This window comes from Piliocolobus tephrosceles, chromosome 2 (genome assembly GCF_002776525.5).
Source record: "Piliocolobus tephrosceles isolate RC106 chromosome 2, ASM277652v3, whole genome shotgun sequence".
Classification (NCBI taxonomy): Eukaryota; Metazoa; Chordata; class Mammalia; order Primates; family Cercopithecidae; genus Piliocolobus; species Piliocolobus tephrosceles.
The window spans coordinates 38,465,251-38,490,375 of NC_045435.1; the positions used below are offsets into that span (position 1 = coordinate 38,465,251).

The 25,125-nt window shown below is 39.2% G+C and overlaps 1 protein-coding gene across 2 annotated transcripts; it reads right to left on the minus strand.

Annotated features, from left to right (window-relative positions):
• Positions 1-1,113: 1,113 nt before the first annotated feature.
• CCDC58 (coiled-coil domain containing 58) lies at positions 1,114-25,110 on the minus strand. 2 transcript variants are annotated; one of them, XM_023214637.1, is made up of 5 exons: positions 25,049-25,110; positions 13,671-13,796; positions 9,666-9,812; positions 4,512-4,571; positions 1,114-1,441 (listed from the first exon to the last, which is right to left on the minus strand). In XM_023214637.1, the coding sequence occupies exons 1-5, from the start codon at positions 25,097-25,099 to the stop codon at positions 1,391-1,393; spliced, it is 435 nt and encodes a 144-aa protein (XP_023070405.1). In that variant the 5' UTR covers positions 25,100-25,110; the 3' UTR covers positions 1,114-1,390. The 2 variants fall into 2 exon arrangements, with proteins under 2 accessions (XP_023070405.1, XP_023070410.1); XM_023214642.1 differs by having other exon boundaries at positions 25,023-25,106.
• Positions 25,111-25,125: the final 15 nt, after the last annotated feature.

Consider the following 25,125-nt stretch of genomic DNA (forward strand, 5'->3'; position numbering starts at 1 on the left):
ACTGGGCCAGAGCCAGGTGGCTTGTTTACATCACTGTGGTGGGCAAAGTCCTAAATTGGCTCCTCAAGATATCCCTCAGATGATGAATATGGGACTTGGTGTCTGTCATTTTAAAAAACCTGGCAAGAGATTTGTGGATGTAATTATGATTCTCATCAGCTGACTTTGAGTTAAGCAAAAAGATGTGGTAGGCCTAATCACACAAGCCCTTTAAAATCATTTTATCTGGTTTGTAGCATAAAGGGAAGTCAGACAGATTCCAAGTATGAGAAGAACTGAATGCACCATTGCCAGCCTAAAGATGGAAGGAGTCATGTGTCAAGAAATGTGGGTAGCTTCCTGGAGCTGAGAGTGGCACCTGACAGTCAGCAAGGAAATGGGGACCTCAGTCCCATGATGCAACAATCTGGCAACTCAATGAGCTTAGCAGCAGACTCTTCCCCCTAGAGACTCCAGAACAAAGCCCAGCCTGGCACTCAACTTGATTTCAGCTTTAAGACCCTAAACAAAAAAAAAAGGCCAGTCAAATCTGCCCATCTGGCCTACAGAACTGTAAAATACTGTTTGTGATAATTTGTAAAGCAGCAATAGAAAACTAATAACATAACCATTCCATACTAGAAAGTGGTTTTTTTGCAAGGACCAAATCCTGCAATTACAGCAGGTTTGTTACTAACTCATTTGCTGTCATGCAAGCTCTTCCCTGCTTTTCCCTTTCCTGAATTTCTGCTTTCCTTTTCCATGACCATGGAAATACTGTCCAGGAAAGAATTCCACCAAAAATTAGTTTTTACATCTGAAAACAAAATCAGTTAAGGTACTAAAAGAAAACTTCTTTGGACAGTGTCCAGCTTATAATACTGCCCTTTTATAATCAACCCACAAAGATAAATCAAGGAATAAACTTATCAATAACCAAAAAGGTCCACATCCATGCCAATACATTTATAAAAATAAAAAAGTACAATACAAATCAGATATTGAAAGTGCATGCAAATTCTCTTATGAGAACTGTTGTACAACCTGACAGGATATTAAAAAATGAAAACTAAAATTTCAATAAATAAATAAAAAGAGAACTGTCTCAACATAGAAAACAATCAAATAAATATGTACACTGAGTCAGAAAATTATTTTAATAATTACAAAACTTTTTTTTTTTTTTTTTTACAGAATCAGTATAAAATAGCAGTTGATTTCTCCATAATTATCAGAATTATTTATACTTGAGGTCTTGGCTAAGTGGGGCTGAAATCAACAAAAGGTCTTGGACTGTTGGCTCAGAAATCATCCTAGGAAGCCCGCCCTGTTGATATCTGTCATGCTTAGCTCTTATGAGATGACCCAGTCCTTAAAAAAAAAAAAAAAAAAAAAAAAAAAGAATCTCTCTTTATTCATTCTTTGGAGGCTTGAAGTGAATTCGGCAACGTTCATTAAACACCTAAAATATTGAAACAGAAATAAAAGTCATTGAGTCATCCTGTATAAATCAGGCCTGGAACTAAATTCAATTTAGTATGCTTCAAAAGGTTATTACCATTTTTGTCGTAAGTCAACAGATTTAGGAAATAGAAGAGTTTCCTCACTAGTTCAAACTGACTTATGAGGTGCTGAATGCACAGAAGGCCTTGACGTGTATTTACAAGACAATTCTAATATTTTAATAAAATTTAAGTTACTTAGAGAAAAAATCATCAAGAGCCAGGTAATTTAGTTACTAGCAAACATTTCAACTTCATATTCTGGACATTTTTTAAACAACTACACAAAAATATCTAAAATAAGTTTAAATAAAGAATGCTTAATAACTAAATGTCCACATGGAACTATGTTAAATAAAAATTTGGTATGGTTATTCAATGGAATACAAGCAAGGTTAAAAATAATTTACGTTCTGATTTAAAAAGATCTCCAAGATTATTAAGGGAAAAAAACAAAGTGTGAATAGTACACTTTCACTTGTGTAACAAAGGTAGAAAAATACACACACATAAAATCAGACAAGGTGTATCTGAAAGCATATACCATTTTTCAGAGAGAAGGGAAAGAAGGAAGTGGCTGAAGGAAAGAGACAGAAGGTAGAATTTTTACTGTATATTACTATTTAAAAAATTTTTAAAAATATTTTTAATATTAAAAAAATTTAAATCACATGTCAAAACTTTTAAGTGTCCAATTAAAACAATTCTGAAATGGAAAAGAATTTCTTCTCAGAATGTACCCCCATACATCATTAATGTAAAGAACAAATCACTTTTCAGGTTAAAAAAAAACTAACTACCTACGTTGGCTGCCATTGACTATTATAAAAATAAAAGAAAAATCTAAACACAGAGGTTGTGAGGTATTGTTATTATTCTATTTCTTTTTATTTATTTATTTTTGAGATGGAGTTTCACTCTTGTTGCCCAGGTTGGAGTGCAATGGTGTGATCTCGGCTCAATGCAACCTCCACCTCCTGGGTTCAAGCAATTCTCCCACCTCAGCCTCCCAAGTAGCTGGGACTACAGGCACCTGCCACCACACCCGGCTAATTTTTTGTATTTTTAGTAGAGACAGGGGTTCACCCTGTTGGTTAGGCTGGTCTTGAACTCCTGACCTCAAGAGATCCACTCGCCTCGGCATCCCAAAGTGCTTGGATTGCAGGCGTGAGCTACTGCATCTGGCCTACTATTTTCTTAAGCTGAGTGGTAGATACATGAATGTTCATTTTATTAATATTCATTAAATTCTACGTGTCACATATCTTTGGCATATGCATCTCACAATTAAAAGAAAATATGCAGAAATTATACAGACTCTTTCTAGCCTTTTTACGATTCATCTCACTCATTTCCAGCCCTGACATTTGCCTGAAATTCCCAATCAGACAAGAGGGAGGCTTCAATTTAGTGGCCTGGACACACTGGTTGGGGTGATAGGTACAACTTGGCTGAGCCTCTCCAAATCCTTTTCCCAAATGATTTCCTGTCCACTTCTGCTGGCCCACTGCACCAGAGCACGATGGCTACATTTTCCTCTTTTTAAAACAAGTAGGGGCCTCATCTTCTGTGGAGTGGACAGACCATATTTTCTTTAAAACTAATATTAAATCCAAAGTAGTTCACTCTTCCCACCACATTTTACATACATCATAAACTTCTGCACTTGTTGTTTCAAGCCAGATGTTTCACTGTACCCCTTCCCCATCCAATCCCAAGAGTAAATATGATTTCTCCAGAGAGTAAAAATGGGAAAATATTGCCAAATCCTCTCAAGTGACAGACACCTTATCATGTTGGTGGAAAGGGCAGGAATAGGAAACCTTGGCAAAGAGGATAAGATAGAGAAATGTGATAAAGCAAAGAAAGTCAATTTGTATTTTGCAATTTGTTCATGTCTCAGCAAGCTGGTACATTCTGGTTTTGGTTCAGCTAACCTCTCTTATAAGCATACAGTTTAACAACATTCCAGTAGTTAAATTCAAATGATAAAACAGAATTTTCAGTATATTTTCTCAGATTTAATAGATTTTTGCCCTTTGTAAATCTTTTAGAGTTTTAGAGAGGGGTAAATGGATACACTTTTTCAGAAAACTAAAGTCAGAGTTTTATGAATTTTGACTATATGTAAGTTTCTGGGATCTGGTCCTCTAATCTTGTTCCTAACAAGAACTATGCAATGATAATAAGGAGCTTGTAAATCTATGAGCGATCAAAAGCCTTATTATCAGATACCAGTAAAACTACATATAATAACAAGTTTTATGATCAGGTAAGTTAGAAGAGAAGCAACTGTATAGGTTACCTAATGATAGGAAAACTTACGGAAAGTAACTGAGCTCAAAAAGGCTAATTTTAACAAATAGCCTCCTTGAAGGTTCTAAGTAGTAACTCTAAATGTCAACTATGCCTGTAATTAGTGTTAGGAGACATAGAGAATACCTCTAATGCTGTTATGATGGCAGCTCATTTAGTTCTATCATATGCTTATAAAGCTAATTTTGTTTTGTTTTGGTTTTTTTTTTGGAGATGGAGTCTCACTCTGTTGCCCAGGCTGGAGTGCAATGGCTTGATCTCAACTCACTCCAACCTCTGACTCTCGGGTTTGAGCGATTCTCCTGCCTCAGCCTCCCAAGTAGCTGGGATTATAGGTGTGAGCCACCACGCCTGGCTAATATTCGTATTTTTAGTAGACACAGGGTTTCACCATGTTGGCCAGGCTGGTCTTGAACTCCTGATCTCAGGTGATCCACCCGCCTTGGCCTCCCAAAGTGTTGGGATTACAGGCATGAGCTGCCTCGCCTGGCCCAGTAAAGCTAATTGTTATAAAATGGCTCTAATTAGATGCTAACTGAATCCTGCTCTCCCTCCCCCACCCCCCAAAAGGATACAACCCTCAACTGTAAATGTAAACGAGTGATCTCTACTCTCCTTACAGCCTCAAGGCACTCTTTACTCCCCTCCCTTGGTTTCCCTTTGTTAGTTCAGTTTCCCTGCTACTTCTTTCCAAACATCAATGTTATTTTGTACCTTCCAGCTCCTGTCATTTACCACTTCTTCAACATTCAGTTCTGACTGCATCCATTTCAACTGCAAGAAAAAAAAAACTGAAGTTATAAAATTTAAAGAGCTAAAACCACACTCATGTTTACCCAACAAAACCTGCTGCTGCTCTAGTATTTTTGTCTGTTAATGGCAGAGTTTGGAAGCTTCTTTGACACAATCAACTTTCCCCATATCTAATCAATTGCTAATCTCAAACTTTGCTGCATATTCTAATCACCTTGAGAGCTTTAAAAAAAAAAAAAATCCTAAGGCCAGTCAGTTCACAGAAGACATACAAAATGCCAATCTTACTAATGTATAAAGAAATGCAAATTAAGCCATAATATGACAAAATGAGTAAGTCTGATAAAACCTAACATTAGTGAAGGTATGGGAAAAGATATACTCCTATATATTCTTAGTAAGAGTATAAATTGTTACAACTTCTATGGAAGGCAATTTGTTAAGACTCACAGGAAATGTACATTCTCATGTCCTTGAACCCAATGATTCCAGTTCTAGAGATTGATCATACAACTACAGACTTGCAAAGATAGCACAGAGGAAAAAAAGGACAAGGAAGTGTAAACCTGATTTGAATAGAGAATTAAGAAAAAAAAAACTTCAGGAAGGACAGAGAACATAGGTGGAAGTGATCTAGAAATCACTTCCTCACACCTTAACCATACAGTCAGAGGTCTCAGGCTAAAAATGCCAAGTCTTTAGTTTTCTTTATAACTGCCAACCTAATTACTCCGAGAGAAAAGTAGCCAATTCCATTGCCAGGCCCTGAGAGCAGGGCTCACAATACTCCCAGTAACATTTTGTTAGAGGACTTGAAGGGGAAAAAGCTGGCTAGTTCCAAGCAGAAGGCTTGAAAATATTCAGTAAAATGAGGAGAAAAAAGCATGAACTATAGGTTGATGTCACGGAAGAGTTTAACACCAGGATGACTTCCTCAGGCCAAAGTGAAGAACCCAGACCAGATTTGGGAATAAAATGCCAGAGAGCTCAACAAGATCTGGGCAAGCATGAATCTGACACCCAGGCCAAAGACCCTGGCCAACTAGGAGCGCAGTTCAGGCAGGAGGTTTGAGACATTGGTGGCAACACTGATAAGAATGGAACTTGGTACAGGTCCAATGGCTCCTTGCAAACTCCCTTCTTAGATTCAGAACTGGTGTCAAAGCGTAGGCCTGTACACATGGCAAGAACTGTGGAACAAGAAGAAGGACTGCATTCTGACAATTAGTCCTGTGCTGTGCAGTAGTAACAAGCCTGAAGAAGCCCACCAATGCAACCTAAGTTCCCATTTTAATCAGCCATACAGACCAAAATCATTAAAGCTCCACTTCTCTGACAAACCCTGGACTGACTGCCAAAGAAATAATTTCAGTTGAAGAACAGTGTGAAAGTCCCTAAGATAGTCTTCAAAATTGCTCTCAAATATTTAAAGGGATACTATGTAGAAAAGGGTTCAGAATTATCCTGGGTAACTCCAGAGAGAAGAATAAGAAGCAGTACTTATATATTATGGGAGCAGAATTTCACAATATATATGAAAATCTTGGAACAATTAGAACTGTCCAAAAGAGAATACACTGACGCTGAGACAGGGGATCCTCCCCTGCCACAACACCCTGCCCTTAAGCAGTAGTGAAACAAAAGCTAGAAACCACTGGTTGATGATATGACAAAGAGGATTAATGCAACAAATATGGAGTCCCAGAGACTCATAAAGGAAAGAAACTGCTACTTGGTAGCAGCCAATATGCAAGGTCTTTCTTACATCCTTGAATCTTCCCCACACCACCCCCCTCCTCAAAAAAAATAAGAAGTTATTAGGTATCAGCTCCATTTTACAGACTCAAAATCAGAATTTTCAGAACAAGATTACAAAGCCACCAAGGTAGGTGGGATTTATTTCCTTAGACAGCTCTATTTCCTTAGAGCTGTCTGCCTTTGGATTATTTTTTAAAATTCTACAACATTGCAGATATTACAGCCAACTTCTAATATAATTTTATCAGTGCTACCAACAAACTGTCACCTTTGAGACAGCTGTCTCTAGGTCTTCAACAGGTAAACTTAAGGCCACTAACATGTGACAGCACTTACAGAGGTCCAGCAAGGAAGGCAAACTTCATGACTGTGCACCTCAAAAAAAGGAAGGTGCTTTTTTTGAGTTAGAAAGGTTCAGGTAAAGTAGTGGGGAGTTTCCGACTGGCATCTGTCTATAAATAAAATATACTCACTAAAGTATTTGACTATTAGTCACAACTTAAAGAAACTGACTGAATCCAGGGTCAGAAGAGATGGGTTAAAGTCCCAGTTCTACCACTTACTAGCTTGTGGCTTTGGGGATGTCAGTTAGTATCTCTGAGTCTTTTTCCTCAGATAGAAAATGAAGAGGTAGAGTTGTACCATCTCCAAGAGCTCTCTCTGATTCCATAATCTTCATAGCAAACTTGAAAATTGAAAAAAAAATTCATGTGTCCTTATTTGCTTATGTACTAACCCATGGTTACCCCCAGCGCTATATGTTACCAAGCTAGAAAGCAAACCTCATGCAACTCACTGATTGGTTTCTCAACCCCTCCTTGCAGTGGTCATCCTGGTGATTCTATCTGGGCCCTAAAGACACAAGGGCAGATCTGGAGGCTGAGTAACTCGTGTGTCACAATCACTCCCACTCAGTAGTTTAGAGTTTTGAACTTTGCTCTGCACTAACTAGTCACTCTATTCTGTTTGACTTGATCTGTAAACAGTGACTTTTCAGTTTCTGATTTAACAGCCTTTGCCCTGCAGTTTCCTTTGTCAACACCTTCAAGAGCATTGAAATACAAACTCCAATATTACTAGACTTTCACCAGTTTTATATAAATTATCTATATGCCAGTTGGGCACGGTGGCTCAGGCCTGTAATCCCAGCACTTTGGGAAGCCAAGATGGGGGGATCACAAGGTCAGGAGTTCGAGAGCAGCCTGGCCAACATGGTGAAAACCTGTCCCTACTAAAAATACAAAAAACAAAAAAATTTAGCTGGGTGTGGTGGCAGGCACCTGTAATCCCAGCTACTAGGGAGGCTGAGGCAGGAGAATCTCTTGAACCTGGGAGGTAGAGGTTGTAGTGAGCCAAGATTGCACCACTCCAGGCTGGGCGAAAGTGTGAGACTCCATTTCAAAAAAAATAAAAATAAATAAATAAATAAATAATCTATACGCCTTCATGAACAGCAAGGGGAATAAGATCAACATCACTGCATTAGGTCACTGTCCAAGGGATCCACCAGTGCCTGTTGCATGAGCAGGTATGGAATACAGACCTGATGCAGTAGTCATGAACAAAGAGAGCAGCAAAGACAGTGGCTGAGTCCTGGATCCAGTGAGACATCCTGAATTGGCGGAATGATCAAGAAAGTGCAGCAGCCCGGCCTACTCACCTTGTGTGCAGCCAGCTACAAGGAAAGAGGTTTCTTTTCTTTTCTACTAATAGTTTTCAATAGATGATGAGGTCCCCTTTTCACAGTTTAGCTACATCTTCTAAACAAAGGGCAAACTTCATGACTGTGCAGTATGAAAAGCATGACTCAATCCCACAAGGATCCATAAGTCACCTATTATGCCATCTTAAAATACAAACATGAAGTCAGGTGTGGTGGCTCACACCTATAATCCTAGCACTTTGGGAGGTGGAGGAGGGCGGATCACTTTGAGCTCAGGAGTTTGAGACAAGCTTGGGTGACATGGCGAGACCCCATCTCTACCCAAAATACAAAAACTGAGCTGGGTGTGGTGGTTCACGCCTGTAGTCCCAGCTACTGGGGAGGCTAAGGCAGGACTGCTTGAGCCCCAGAAGCAGAGGTTGCAGTAACTGAGATTGCACCACTGCACTCCAGCCTAGGTGACAGAGTGAGATCCCATCTCAAAAACATACAAAAAAACCATGATTTTGATAATTGTACACTGGTCCTGTAGGAAAAGTCCCTGTTCTTTGAAATAACTAATGAGTTTAAGGGTAAAGTGGTACAATGTGTACAACATACTCTCAAAATGGTTCATGGAAAAAATATATTTATGCACACAGGTGTGTGGGGAGACAGGGAGAGTGAAGAAGGCAGGGAAGGATGAAGAGAAGGAGAGAGGGAGGGTGAAGAGAATAAACTGTAAAGCAGGTGGGACAACATATAAATAATAAGTGAATATAGGTAAAGGGCACATGGGAGTTCCTTGTACTATTCTTACAACTTTTTTGTAAGTTTGAAATTATACAAGATAAAAAGTTGCCGCTAAGAGACCCCTCAAAAGAAAGACAGCAATAAATCCCACATAATAAAATATGCTGTATTTTTCTATTGTTTCCTTGACTCGTCACACACAAGGTCTGTAAAGAAACAGTTCTGCTGCATTAACTGTATTCTGAAGTCTATACCCTATCTACATTATAGTTGACTTGGGAAAATAAGGCTTCCTCTGACACATCCTAGGTAGGTACTTGCTGTTTTCTTAAAAGTAAAAACACTGCAGGAATGGGGGAGGAAATGGGAAAAAGGCATGTCCAAGAAAAGGCCAAAGATCCCTAGCAACTTTTACACAGTAGGGAAATAAATTATAATGAGGTACAAGTGCATCTGGTTATATTTAAATCACACTATATTTTTATGGCTAACAAGGGTAATATCCTGAAGTTAAATAGTCTATATTACATTTCAGCAGATTTCTACAGAATGAAACTGGAGCTATTTTCAAAATATATTAGAGATGTTTTTTCTCAAGTTATGTCTCAAAAGGGAGATACTACACAGATGTGATTTCCCCAGAATTTCTGATGTGGTACTTCACCTGTAGTGATCTCTTGTCTTTAATAGAAAGAAACAAATAAATGAAAATTAATTATGACTGTGCTCATTTTAGACAAAGCTGCTATGTTGCATTTGTTCAAGACGTGCACATTAATTTACCAATTAATATCTAAACATAATCAAATAAAGCCCACTAAAATTGAAGCATTCGTCTCTCAGTCATTTTTTTTTAAGTAATAGCCATATTATATGCCAAAATTTTTCATGTTAAAAATTTTACTTTGAAGGCTATAGTTGGAAAAACTTTGCCTGAGAAATGTTAATTCTGTTCAACTTACCTTTGTCTGCTCTTTTCTAAGTTGCTTTAATAACGTTAAATCATCCAAATTCTTTTCTCTCTCTTCCCGGAGGTTTTTTACTACTGCTGAGGTCTGGGCTATACAATTTTTTATGACTCTGTCTCTACTGGCATGAGCTGCCATCAACTAAAAGAACAAAGGAAAGAAAGGAGAAAAATGCATCAATTTATCACATTTTAGTGCTTTTCAAAAAAATTCTTGAGACTATACAAATTTAATACTTTCTAAAACAATTTCTGATGACTGAAACCATGAAAGAGAAGATTGTGTTGAATCAGCTACTTCATCTAAAAACATAACCAGCAGCATCTCTGAGGGTGGAAGGTATGAAGTCTGGGGCTGTCCTCCTCCTCAATATGCTCCCGGTATTGCCCTCGGCTTCCTGCATTCCCCACACTGGGCTTTTCACTTCAGTTTCGTCTACGTTATACCACTGACTTTTCCTGTGATTCCATTCATGTGTTCCTCTATTCTACAACCACCCGCGCACACCTGGCCACTGACGGCTATTCTTCCTCTCTTTGTCCTTTCATATTTTTTCTGTCTCACATTATTAACAAGTGAAAGAAATTATAAACTAAGTCATGTATAGAAGATTTCACTACAATAAAGAATAACAAAGAATGCTACATTTACCTATGGAAGACAGAGCCCTTTTCAAGATTATAAAGTATAAGTACTGATAAGGAAAACTTATATATGAAGCACAGATTAGTAGTTGCATCAATTGTGTGTGCTGATTGAAATTAAGGATGTCTGACAGAACAACTCTTTGATAACCTCCATCTTTTTTTTTTTTTTTTATTATACTTTAAGTTCTAGGGTACATGTGCATAACGTGCAGGTTTGTTACATATGTATATATGTGCCATGTTGGTGTGCTGCACCCATCAACTCGTCAGCAGCCATCAATTCATCATTTATATCAGGTATAACTCCCCAATGCAATCCCTCCCCCCTCCCCCCTCCCCATGATAGGCCCATTATAACCTCCATCTTAATGCAACAAATTAATAAAAACAGTTCTCATTTATTTCCCATCTTGATTCATAAAGTATCATGGTCGTGTTTCAAACATACTTCCATAATCACAGCCACATTTTGATAATACCCCAACATCTGCATTTGTAAAGCACTGTTTCAAGTTCGTAGACTTTATTGTTCAGTACTGATTTTTATGTTTACCATGGGAATAAACAATGTAAAGCTAAAAAGTCACAGATTGAAGGGAATATGCTCTAATAAGATCTCATTGACATTTATAGGTTTTATCTTGAGTAACTTTTGAGATTTGAAATTTCTAAAACAAGTGCTTCATAATAACTTTACTGATCATCTTCTAGGAAGAAGTGCTATTTGAAAAGGCAAATATCCCTTCTTCAGCTATAGAAGGAAGCTGGGTCAGGGATTAAAGTCAGGGTGAATATGAGCAACTTGGACATTTCATAGAGTTCTGCTTCTTGACTGACATAATACTTAAGGGAACTCAGTGGTACTTATTGATATGGGCACTCTGCTGCAGGCTTGATCCCTGGCACAAAGCTACTTGAAAAATTAAGCTTTACTTGATATACATGTTGCTGAATCCTTCCAGGATAAAGATACAGAGAAAAACCCAAACACACACAAAGGATTTTCAAAACAGAAGAGTTCTAAATTTAGTATGCAAGCTTATCCTGACTCAACAAGAAGATAAAAAATAACAACTTGTGACTCTCACAGGGCCTGTTAAAAAAAATGATAGCAGTAGCAGCAAACATATTTTGAGACAGGGTCTTGCTCTGTCCCTCAGGCTAGACTGTGGTGGTGTGATCTTGGCTCACTGCAACCTCTGCCTCCTGGGCTCAAGCAATCCTCCTGCCTTAGCCTCTCAAGTGTCTGGGACTGTAGGCACACGCCACTAAGCCCAGCTAATTTTGGTATTTTTTGTGGAGATGCAGTTTCGCTATGTCACCCAGGCTGGTCTTGAACTCCTGGACTCAAGCAATCCTCCCACCTCAGCCTCCCAAAGTGTTGGGATTACAGGTGTGAGCTGCCGCACCTGACCAGCAATATTTATATACAAAACACTGAGTACTGTAGGCACTTTATAACTCAATGCGCCAACAACTGTATGAACTAGGTACTATTATTATACTAGTTTACAAATATTAAAACTGAGGCAGACAGCCAGGCATGTTGGCTCACACCTGTAATCCCAGCACTTTGGGAGGCCGAGGTGGGTGGATCACTTGAGGTCAGGAGTTCGAGACCAGACTGGCCAACATGGTGAAAACCCCATCTCCACCAAAAAATACAAAAAAAATTAGCCAGGTGTGGGAGTGTGTGCCTGTAGTCCCAGCTACTTGGGAGGCTGAGGTGTGAGAATCATTTGAACCCAGGAGGTGGAGGTTGCACTGAGCTGAGATCCTGCCACTGTACTCCAGTCTGGGTGACAAAGTGAGACACTGTCTCAAAAAAAAAAAAAAAAAACCTGAGGCAGAGGTTATGTAACATATTCAAGATCACCTAGCTAGGAGGTAGCAGATGTGAATAATCCAGATCTAGCATCCATATTGTTAATCACTACACTATAAACATCTAGGTTAATAGGAAGATTGTAAATGGAAACAATTTTATAGATTATGGAAATTATATGAGTAGTGAGGTGAGAGAGGGAGTATCACCAAAGTGACCATAAATTTTAGTTCTTCAGACAGAGGTACCCAAAGAAAGTGAACTGTCAAACAACCTCACAGCCAATTAGGACTAGGTCCCATACTATCGACTCTGGACACTGAATTCCACTCATTAAGTCCACAACCTTATGGTTTTCTCAAGCCACAAGACTTACCTGCTCATTTAAAATAACACACTTTAACACAGAACAAAAATATCAGTAGTTAATGCTCTGAATTTAACTGACATGGATAAGCTTGTCCAAAACTGATTTGAGAGAGGCAGTTTAGGTTTTAAGGATGCCTTCTTTATGACTATGAATCCAAACAATAACCTTGTGGTAGAACTTAAAATAGTAAGTGTCATTTGAACTTTAGCTTCCACATTAATGAAAGAATATAGGTAAATAAACTATGGAAAAGATTTTGCTGCATCATTATTTCCTTCTGCTTTTGGAGATTAAAAAGGAGAAATAAAGGGGAGCAATGAAAAAAATATACTTGAGAAACCAAAGCCTCAGGAAAGGACAATTGATCCATTGGCTTTCCTTCTCTCCCAGTTGCCAAATGCTTCTATTCCCCTTCCTGAGGAGTGAGAAAAAGAAGATTTAAAGGTGTGAAGGTTTTTTTTTTTTTTTTTTTTTTTTTGAGGCGGAGTCCCGCTCTGTCGCCCGGACTGGAGTGCAGTGGCCGGATCTCAGCTCACTGCAAGCTCTGCCTCCCGGGTTTATGCCATTCTCCTGCCTCAGCCTCCGGAGTAGCTGGGACTACAGGCGCCCGCCACCTCGCCCGGCTAGTTTTTGTATTTTTAGTAGAGACGGGGTTTCACCGTGTTAGCCAGGATGGTCTCCATCTCCTGACCTCGTGATCCGCCGCCCGTCTCGGCCTCCCAAAGTGCTGGGATTACAGGCTTGAGCCACCGCGCCCGGCCTGAAGGGTTTTAATTCTTCTTTATACCAGTTGTCTGGCTTTTTAGGACTGAGGTACTCACAGTCCTTGCTCTTGTTACTGTCTTACTTCACTGTTTCACTCTCCTCTTTCATTCCTTTGTACATAAGGTCTCCGTGAGGTAAAGGCTGCAAAACAACTGCTCTCATTCTTTAGAACCATTTCTTCTCAGGTTTGGTAAGATTTCACAAGCATAAGGTCACACATTTTCTTGAATGTGTAGTAACCAGATCAAAACTTACATACACCATCAGGTATAGGCAAAGAAACCTGAAGATGGCATTCCTTTAGTCACAGTTGAGTTACAAGATTACTGATTTCTTATTCAGTCTGCAAAGAAAGACATGAAAGAAGCAAAAGACTCAAAAAATACACTTACAGACTCATAAAGTTGTTTACAGGTTTGGCTGGCATCAATTTTCCCTGCAAAGGAAGCTGTTGGAACCGTAGTGTTTAATTCATGTACTATTCTGTCATCAATTGTCCTCATCACCTTGAGTAATTCCTATATGTATTTAAAATAAAAGAATATAACCCGAATGGAAAGTTAGTGATAAAAAATAAGTATTTAAGTAAAAAATAAAGCTCTTGGATATTTTACAATCCTTTAAGTCAGGAGTGAGGAAACCAAGCCAAATACAGTGTAACCATAAGAAAATGTTCAAGGATGATAGGTAGGTTAAGTAATGGTAATCTTAACAGTGGGCACCAACTCTGCCTCCTTGGCTCAAATGTGACTGTCTTAAGAGTTAAGACTGTTTTACTCATGTTGAAATCCCGTTTGCTGGCATGGTGTTTAGCAAACAGTGTATGCTCCTTCCATCTCCAGCATACAGCCAATAAAGTATACTACTTGTTTTTACTTTTTCTTAGTAACCCTACCTCATATGTTCCAAGGATCCCTCTTCCCTCAGAAAGCCTCCAATTCTCAAAAAAAAAAAAAAAAAAAAAACAACAACAACAACAACAACAAAACCGACAGAAAAATAATATCAAAAGGGCAGGGAACTTAAAAAGACTGGTAGTAACTACTCACATAGCATAGCCCTCCTACCCACATGTGATCAGTGTACTTCTTTTCACTTGTCACTAGAGAAAGGCTGGACATCAGCTACATCTCATCTTCAGTTAAACTCTGGGAGAAGTTCCTGGCAGTATATCTTTCTCTTTCTTTTTTGTTTCTCAGATTTACAAAATATCCAAACAAGAACAACAACAACAACAAAAAACCACAGTCACTTACAAAGCATCAAGAAAATGGCTAGGCATGGTGGCTCACACCTGTAATCCCAACACTTTAGGAGGCTGAGGCAAGAATATAGCTTGAACCCAGAAATTCGAGACCAGCCTGAATGACAGACATAGTGAGACCCTGTCTCTACAAAAAAAAAATTTTTTTAATTAGCCGGGCATGGTGACTCATGCCTACAATCCTAGCTACCTGGGAGGCTAGGGCAGGAAGATCACTGAGCCCAGGAGTTCAAGGCTGCAGTGAGCTATGATCACACCACTGTACTCCTGCCTGGGCAATAGTGAGATCCTGTCTCTTAAAAAAAGAAAGAACGAAAGAAAATAAAACAGAATTATATAATACTAGGAATACACTTATTATTGAAAACATCCAAGTTAACATTCAATATTAATATGTATTAAAAGCAACGTTTGATTCTTTCTCCCTCAATATACTATCCTACTTCTTACCTTTCCCAAACTTAAATCCATGACTGAAACCAATTCCTTTCTTTCCTCATCCATTTGTTAAAATAAAAATTCTTATTATGATTAAATTATTACTTTCATTTTAGAAAAGTTAGAAAAACACTTTAAATAAAAATCATCTATAGTTAACCATTATCAACACTTTAATATGTTCCTTTGGTCTTTTTTCTACACACACCTATTAATGTTTTTATAAAACTGAGGTACTATGTGACATTTTAAAATCTGGCCTTATGACATTATATTATGAGCACTCTGCTTTTGTTGCTAGAAACGTCTTGATTTTTTTTTTTTCTTTTTTTTTTTTTGGGGACGGGGTCTCACTCTGTTGCTCAGGCTGGAGTGCAGTGGCGTAATATTGGCTCACTGCAACCTTTGCCTCCTGGGCTCAGGTGATCCTCCCACCTCAGCCCCTCAAATAGCTGTGACCATAGGCATGTGCAACTACACCCAGATAATTTTTTTGTATATTTTTGTAGAGAGAGAGGGTTTTGCCACATTGCCCAGGCTGGTCTCGAACTCCTGGACTCAAGCAATCAGCCCGCCTCAGTCTCCCAAAGTGCTGGGATTACAGGCAAGAGCCACCACACCCAGCCCTGAAGATATTTTAAATAGTTGCATAAGTATTCTATCCTGTTCAAGCACTACAACTCATTTGGTTACTTTCTCATTAACGAACATTTAGGTAGTTTCCAATTACAAATCACTTAGTCCATTCAATCTAAATCTGTAGTCTAGATTCTGTTCTATCATTCCATTAATTTTTAATTAGTGAATTTAATGGCCTTTTCTATAGCTCAATCTAGAATTGAAACAGCTTCCAGAAGACTCATAATTCAGACTAATAAAACACTGGCAAATATCAGGTCTAAAACCAAGTTCATTATCTTCTCGTCCTCTATCTTTCTATTTTTTTAACAGTATTCTCTGTAAACTGGAATTCTTAAGGGATAATCTCAACATATTCACTGGGCAACCACCATACATAGTGGAAGATATATGTATTGTGCTTACGTGGCAAATTCCAAACAAATGATGGTAGTGCTATTTGGGGAGTCCAAAAAAAAAAAAAAAAAAAAAAGGTAAGTAGAAGACAGGGACTCACCTTGCCACTTTACCTCCTATGACTGGCCTATTAAAAAAAAAAAATGTCTCCTTTAAACTCTCCTTCAAAACCTTCCTTTTCACTTGCTAAACTGAACTGATCTTCTGAGGCCAAGGGTTAAGTTGTGCCTTTGGATAGAGGTTTTCTTGGTTATGAAAGCCCTCAGCAATATTTGTCTTTAAATAACGCAGCAGTAAGAGAGAGTACCACAGAGTTCATACGTTTATTAACTCATTCTTCATTCAAAATATAATTACAGTCATTCCTTAGTATCCATGGGGGTTTGGTTCCAGGTCCTCCTATGGTTACCAAAATCCAAGGATGCTCAAGTGATATAAAACGGCACACTATTTGTATAAAACCTATCCACATCCTTCCATATACTTTAAATAAACTCTAGATTACTTATATCTAATACAATATAAATGCTATGTAAATAGGTGTTAGTTATACTGTAGTGTGTAGGGTATAATAACAAGAAAAACGTCTGTATATGTTCAGTATGGATGCAACCTTTTTTTCCGACTATTTTCCATCCACGATTGATTCAATCCATGGATGTAAAACCCATAGATATGGGAGGGCCAATTGTCCTATGTCTAGTATGTGTCAGGCACTATGCAAAACATCAAGGCCACAGTAATGAATAAAAGAGGTCCTTGCTCTTATACAGCAAAATTCCTGAAGGGGGAGATAGAAATTAAACAAGTATCCTATAAACAAGATAATCTCAGGTACTAAAAAGTACTATGAAAAAGAAAACAAACTAAGGTAACGAGATGAAGAGTGACTGAGTGGTGCTTGGGGGCTACTTTAGATAGAGATCAAAAAAGGCTTTTCTGCGGATGTAGCATTTAAGCTGAAACCTAAATGACGTGATTGAACCAACTATAGGAACATTTGGGATGGGGGTGGTGGCTCATGCCTGTAATCCCAACAATTTGAGAGGCTGAGGCAAGGTAGGAGGATTGCTTGAGCTCAGGAGGTTGAGGCAGTGGTGAGCCATGATTGCACCACTGCACTTCAGCCTGGACAAACACACAAAAAAACTAAGGAGAGGTAGTTGGATATATTTTGAAGACAGATATATCCAACTGTTGGGTATATATTGAAGACAGAGCTAACAGAAATTGCTGAAATGGTGGTCAGGGACGAGAAAAGAAAACAGGATGACTTTCAAGCTTGAGGCCTAAGCAACTAAATGTATGGAAATGCCATTAACTTGTGGTGGGAGACCGGGGAAGGAAGAGACTTGGAAAGAGTGGGAACATCAAGAATTGTATTCTAACTCAGGCTGCCTGATGATTACTGTTCATTGTTTGTATGTGGTAATGGTATGGTGTTAGAAAGTCATAACCTCTTGGAGATACAGTCAGAAATTTTACAGAAAAAATGGTATGGTATTTGGGATGACCTCAAAATAATCAGGTTAGGGTGGGGTAAGTGGTAGTAGCGAACAGATGAAACAAGAGTGGCCATGAATTGGTTGTTGAAGTTGGGGAATAGGTACATGAGTGTTTGTGGTACAGCCTCTCCTGTGTTATGTTTAAAATTTTGTAGAATAAAACTTCTTTTTTTTTTTAAGTTCTGTTGTGGCAACAGATATTGGCGTGCATGCGGAGAAAAGGGAATGCTTATACACTGTTGATGGAAATGTAAATTAGTACAACCTTTATGGAATATGTGGAGATTTCTCAGAGAACCAACAACAGAACTACCATTTGACCTAGCAGTCCCACTACTGGGTACTTACCCAAAGGAAAAGAAATCATTATATAAAAAAAGACACCTAGAGGCTGGGTACAGTGGCTCACACCTGTAATCCCAGCACTTTGGGGAGGCTGAGGCAGGTGGATCACGAGGTCAGGAGTTCGAGATCAGCCTGACCAACACGGTGAAACTCCATCTCTACTAAAAATACAAAAATTAGATGGGTATGGTGGTGAGCACCTGTAATCCCAGCTACTTGGGAGGCTGAGGCAGGAGAATCTCTTGAACAAGGGAGGTGGAGTTGCAGTGAGCCGAGATTGTGTCACTGCATTCTAGCCTGGGCAACAGAGTGAGACTCCGTCTCAAACAAAAACAAAAAAAGACACTTGTACTCATATGTTGATTACAGCACTATTCACAGCAGCAAGCTAACTGTCCATCAACAGTTGACTGGATAAAGAAAATGTAGTGTATATATACACACATATATATGGAATACCATGCAGCCACAGAAAAGAATGAAATCATCCAGGTGTGGTGGCTCATGCCTGTAATCTAGCACTTTGGGAGGCCGAGGCAAGTGGATCACCTGGGGTCAGGAGTTCGAGACCAGCTTGGACAACATGGTGAAACTCTGTCTTTACTAAAAATACAAAAAATTAGCTGGGTGTGGTTGTGGGTGCCTGTAATCCCAACTACTTGGGAGGCTGAGGCAGGAGAATAGCTTGAACCCGGGAGGCAGAGGTTGCAGTGAGTCAGATGGTGCAGCCTGGGCAACAAGAACCAAACTCTGTCTCCAAAAAAAAAAAAAAAAAGAAGAAGAAGAAAAAGAATGAAATCATGTCCTTTGCAGCAACATGGATGGAACTGGAGGCCATTAAGTGAAATAACTCAAAACAGAAAATCAAATACCAAATGTGCTTGCTTATAAGTGGTAGCTAGACATAAAGATGGAAAGAATAGACATTGGGGACTCCAAAGGATAAGGGGAAGGAGGAAGGTGAGGGTTGAAAAACTACCTGTTGGGTACAATGTTCACAATTTGTGTGATGTACGGTAAATTAGAAGGCTATGAGTGCCAGGTGCAGTGGCTCATGCCTGTAGTCTCAGCTGCTTGGGAGGCTAAGGCAGGAGAATTGCTTGAACCCAGCAGGCAGAGGTTGTAGTGGGCCCAGATTGTGCCACTGTACTCCAGCCTGGGTGACAAAATGAGACTCCATCTCAAAAAAGAAACCTGCATATGTACCCCTAAATCTAAAATTTTAAAAATTAAAAAAACAAAAAACAAAAAACAAAGCTTTGTTTTGGACTTGTTACGTTTGATGCCTATCAGATATCTGAGTAGAAGAGTGGAATAGAAAGTAGAATATGCCAGTCTGACACTGATCAGGGGTGGAGTTATACCAATAAACTGATGTTCTTTAAAGCCATGAAACTAGAAGAGATCACTGAAGGAGAGTGTACAGAGCGAAGGGGGCCAATGAATTAAGGAACTCTAGCATCTACAAGTAGAGGAAAAATTCTGTGATGTCACCGAAGTCAGAAGAAAGCTTTAAAGGAGGGAATGGTCATTTGTGTTGAATGTTACTAACTCAAGAATTATATGGGGCTGGGTGCGATAGCTCACATGTGTAATCCCAGCTCTTTGGGAGGCTGAGGCAGGAGGACTGCTTGTGGCTAGGAGTTCAAGACCAGCCTGGGCAACATAGTAAGACTCTGTCTCCACAAAAGTAAAAAATTCAACCAAGCATGGTGGCATGTGCCTGCAGTCCTAGCTACCTGGGATGCCAGGGCAGAAGGATCACTTGAGCCCAGGAGTTCAAAGTTACAGTGAGCTATGATGTGCCACTGCCCTCAAGCCTTGGTGACTATGTCTCAAAAAAAAAATTGTAATGAATAAACAAATGATTTCTATGAACAGAAATTAAACTTTTAAACTTGGGAGGATGGAAATCATGGGTGACCTTAAAGAGAGCCATTCAAACAGAGTGTTTAATGGACTGAAAAGGTAATGTGGCTTAAGTACAGAGAGAAAGATAAAATATGGTGTAACATGAGGTCCATTATTAGAGGTCATATGATAGGATTTTAGTCTTTTCTGAGACCCACAGGGAACCAAACATGTATTTTTTGTTATGATTAAGGTTACACGATCAGATCTGTGTTCTAAAATGACTGCTTAGGTTAAAGTGTGGAACATGGACTGGAGAGGAACTACAGTAGATGTCAAAAGATCAGTTAGACACTGCAGCAATCCAGGTGAGATTACGTCGTTTGGACATTTCCTGGGATTTTTATTGACTCTGAACTTTAACCAGTTTTAAGTTTGAACACTGGCTATACCTTAATCACTTTAGCCTGATTCATCTCCCATAAAACAATTTGGACATACTACTAAGTTTCTTACATAGCAATGGTAATCTATCCACATTAACTAGGTAATGAGTCCATCAATTTTATTGTCTTACTGATGGAACCTACAAATGTGGATTATCAAATAGTCATGTATTGCTTAATAACAGGGAAACATTCTGAGAAATGTGTCATTGGGTGATTCTGTTGTGTGAACATCATAGCATGTACTTACACAAATCTAGATGGTATTACAGCTTACTACACACTTAGGCTATATAGTATAGATGATTGCTCTTAGGCTACAAACCTATACACCAGGTTACTGTACTGAATACTGTGGGCAACTGTAACACAGTGATACTTGTATATCTAAATATATCTACATATGGAAAAGGTACAGTAAAAATATGGTGTTATAATCTCATGGGACCACATCTGTATATGCAGTTGGTCACTGACTGAAATGTCATTATGTGGAGCATGACTGTATATCAATTTTTCTGTGTGTACTAGAGAATTATCAATATATGATCTAGAGCTTGGCTTTCAACTTGGCAGACACTAGCCACATGAGATTATGTAAATTCAAATTAAATGCAATTTAAAATTTAGTTCCTTAATTGCAGTAGTCACATTTCAAGTATTTGAGAGCCACCTGTTACTAGTGGCCACCATATGGAGATAGCATAAATGCAGAACATTTCCACCATCACAGAAAGTGCAATTGGACAGTGCTGTATTCTAGAAAATATAATGACAATCCCTAAACTGATAACGTACTTGTTCAGGAATTGCTGAAAACTGTATGCCATTCTTAAACGTCACAGAAGAGATACCAGAAAAGCTAAAGAGAAAGCAAAAAAGGGAGGTAAAATGATTGGGGAACGGAACTTTGTAGCAAAATAAAGTGTGGGTGATAAAGTAGTAGATGCATGCCATTTATTCAATCATTTGAGTTATGAAAAGAGGGAGATTAGAATTTTATTTATAGGAACCTGTTGAAAACAGCGAATGTGTGGTCCAACATAGTGGTCCCTCACTGTTTTTGTGGTGTAATGAGACAGGAAGTGATTTCTTTCAAAACTGAAAAGGCAGAAGGAAAAGAACTGTAAACCATCTCACCAGGCTCACATTTCTTCACAGGGAAAAAAGTGCCAAAGCTCTTAAGGCAACTCCAAGAGGTTCTAGGCAAAAGTTCGGGCTGCCCTCACAGATTATGAGCAAATGAAGGTGAATGCAGGCACAAAAATGCTGCCATTTAATTATGTGGATCATCCATAAGGAATTACTGACTACCTACCTGAGGCCTAGCCCCAATGGCATACACTCCTGTCCACACAAATTCACCAAGAAAATATACAGAAGACACCCCTGAACAGAACAGACATCATACACAATAAACTGCAACACCTGTCCACAGAAATAACACAGAAATACACACAGTTCAATGGTTCTCTGAAAGCTGCATCTTGTGTAGAACCCTCATGAGCTTCTCAACGTTAAATCATAGCCAAAGATAACTTTATAAATTCTGTAGTACCCCCAGCTTCTTCTTTCATCTTCCTCAAAACAAGAGATCTGATTTATCATGAATCTCTCATTGTAGGCTGACTCTGAAATTATACAGGCATTTTTCTTGGAATGCATTTTATGCCTTCTCCCTAATTGGTAGGGTAAAGATCTCATCCTCTTGGAAGGCAATTTAGGTACTGAAGCAGTGCCTATATTTAGTAGTGGGCAGGAGTAGAGAAAACTTTCTATTGCCTCTACAATTATACTATAGTCTATTCCTAAGATTCATTCTCAGGTAAAGTTATTTTATAATTCTACATATTTTTCAGGGTACATATGGGTGAGGAGTAGGAAAGTGGTCATTGTATAACTAAAATACAGTGTACTCCAAAGAATGATATGGAACTCCCTTAATCTTTCCTCTCCTCTCCCTTTGACTGACAGTACCCAGGAGTAACGTCATTGGTACTTGACATCAAGGTCCGTTTTACATGATGGTCTTTTCAGACAGATCTGGTTCCTCAAACTCTATTTTTACAACAAAGCTCCCACAGTGCTTCCCCCAAATCAGAAACACTGCCAGAGTCCTCTAACACCTAACATCCCCAAGGACAGGAATAGAAAGCAGCCCCATAAGTATAAAAGGAACCATCATTGATGCTAGAAAATAATATATTTAGTATGTGCCTAATTACAATGTGATTCAAAATCAATTATGTCAATGAATGTTCCTAATAGAAATACTAATATTTAAACAAGCATGTTGAAGTGCTGGGGGGTGGGTAGGAAGAAAGAGACATGTATGAGGACAATGGTAAGAGATATGACAAGAGGCACTTTGGGATTGGATTTTAAAAGGTCTTATATGCCATGTTAAGATGGCATATGAGATGTTTAGATCTAGTCATATGAACCTAAAACTTAAAAACATAGCTTAGATTACAAAATTCAGAATATAATAGCATATGCCACAGTATTATGGAGATTAGATTGAAGGGGGAATACAGTAGAGAAAAAAGTGCCAGAAGATAGTAAGGCCTGTTGCAAAGCTAGCTCCAAAAATGACAGGGGCCTAAACAAAGCCACAGGCAGTAGTGATGAATCTTCCTAAGGCAACTCTTTGATTATCTCACCCCTTTGCCCAAAAAGGACTCCCTAACTGACACTTGACACACAAGGTCTTCCACAAATCTGGTTGCAATCTTGTGTAATCCCAATGTGACCCTGTGTAAATAATGTGTTCTAGCAATACTGATTTTCTATTTCCCTTAAATACATAAAACTCTTTTTGTCTGTTATCCTATTGCCTCTGCCTAGAATACCCCTAGTCCCTGCCTGCCTAAGGCCCAACTCAACTATATCTCTTGATTTGTTTCTCTCTAAATTCTTTTAGCATTTTATTCTTTTTTTCCCCAATATTTTCCACATTTTATAGCCCTACTTAGATTACATTCCTTGTTTTATACTCCATCTACTGGGTTTTCACAAGTGCCAGGAGGCTAGTAGGTATCTGTCATGGGTTGAATTGTGTGTCCCCAAAATTCATGAATCCCTAATCCCCAACATGACTGTATCTGGTGATAGGGCCTTGAGGTATGTGATAAAGGTTAAATAGAGGTCATACGGGTAGGGCCCTAATCCAACAGAACTGATGTCCCTATAAGAAGAGGAAGAGATAGGCTGGGCGCCATGGCTCACGCCTGTAATCCCAGCATTTTGGGAGGCCAAGGGGGATGTGGATCACCTGAAGTCTGGAGTTCGAGACCAGCCTGGTCAACATGGTGAAACCCCGTCTCTACTAAAAATACAAAAATTAACTGGGCGTGGTGAGGGGCATCTGTAATCCCAGCTATGGAGGTGGAGGTTGGAGTGAGCCAAGATCGTGCCACTGCACTCCAGCCTGGGGGACAGAGCGAGACTGTCTCAAAAAAAAAAAAAGAAGAGGAAGAGATACCAGAGATCCTTCTCCTTCCATGTGCAGGCACAGAGAAAAGATAGTGACATAGAGAAGACATGGTGAGAAAGCAGCCATTTACAAGCCAGGAAGAGAGGCCTTACTATAACTAATTGTGATGGCACTTTTTCCCCCTCTTACATCAAACTGTGTAGCCTAGAAACTGATGGCAGCTTAATCTTGGACTTCTAGTCTCCAGAACTGTGAAAAAATAAATCTCTATTGTTTAAGCCACCTAGTCTGTGGTATTTTGTTATGGCAGCCCTAGCAGACTAATACGGTATCCAATAAATTCTTGAATGTGTGCTAAAATGGGACTCTAGGCACTCGATTTTAAACACTCTTTTCTGGATTTTATTTCAATTTGGAAATAGGATATTTTCCGGATGTACTAAATCTAATTTTTGTAATGAAAGAATAAGAATTGCAAAAATTTTAAACACTTTAGGCCAGGCGTGGTGCCTCATGCCGGTAATCCCAACACTTTGGGAGGATGAGGCAGGAGGATTATTTGGTGAGACACTGTCTTACAAAATTTCTTTTAAAAAATTACCCGGCGTGCTGACAGGTGCCTGTAGTCCTTGCTACAGGGAGGCTGAGGCAGTATTCAAGAATACCACTACCTTCAAACCGTTCAAAGTACAAAGTTTACTACAGATAGGTCAATTTTTCAGTATCTTGGGTTAGTTAATGCAATACATACTTAAGATCATGATTTTGGAATTCAACTTTGTAACTAAACAGAAGCACACATGACTTAATTGGAACAGATAACTTTAATGGCAACTTGGTCAAAACTAGATCCCTATTCTTGAATTCATGGGTTAATAATTAGCCCTAGATCTCTGATATTTGAACATAAAAAGGCAGAACCTTTAAATATAACATCTTCTCTAATAGGCAATGACACTAGAGCAGGTACTAGAATTAATCCTCCCTCCAAGCTTCCATACGTTTTGTCCCACAAAAATAGTAACTTGTACCAAGTGTTTGTTTTATCAACTAAATAACTCTACTTCACCTTTTTCTCTCCCACAAAAACTCTACTTAAAAAAGTACTAGACGAATGGCAGAAGCTGAAAACTGAGTTCAGGGAACTGCTACAAGACTGTTACAATCCTTATCCACGGATACCGAGCTTTACCACCGCGGATTACCCAGAGTTTCCCACTCAAGGCCTGCGAGCCGCGGAGAGAACTATGACCCCCCTCCTCCCTCCTCCTACAGAGCAGCCTTGCTCCCTAAGGCCAAACCCGCGCCCCTCATGACCTCCAATGGCTCTAGAAAAGAGCTTTGAATTGCCCGCTTTTTCCAAAGCTGGTTCATACTCCCTCGCAAAGCAGGGAATAGGGTCTGGGACAAAAGGAGGGACATGCCTGCCACATGAGGAAAACCCCATCACCTGGAACTCGGCGAACTCCTCACAGTTCACACCGCCACTGGGCGCCGCCATATTGGACAAACACGAGGACCCCGCTG

Excerpts from the sequence above, each read along its gene's own strand:
- CCDC58 (XM_023214637.1), bottom strand. The coding sequence starts at position 25,099 with ATGGCGGCGCCCAGTGGCGGTGTGAACTGTGAGGAGTTCGCCGAGTTC. Across the intron at positions 9,813-13,670 it reads GTAAACAACTTTATGAGTCT|TTGATGGCAGCTCATGCCAG; the intron begins GTAAGTGTATTT and ends TTGTTCTTTTAG. Across the intron at positions 4,572-9,665 it reads TTAGAAAAGAGCAGACAAAG|TTGAAATGGATGCAGTCAGA; the intron begins GTAAGTTGAACA and ends TTTTTCTTGCAG.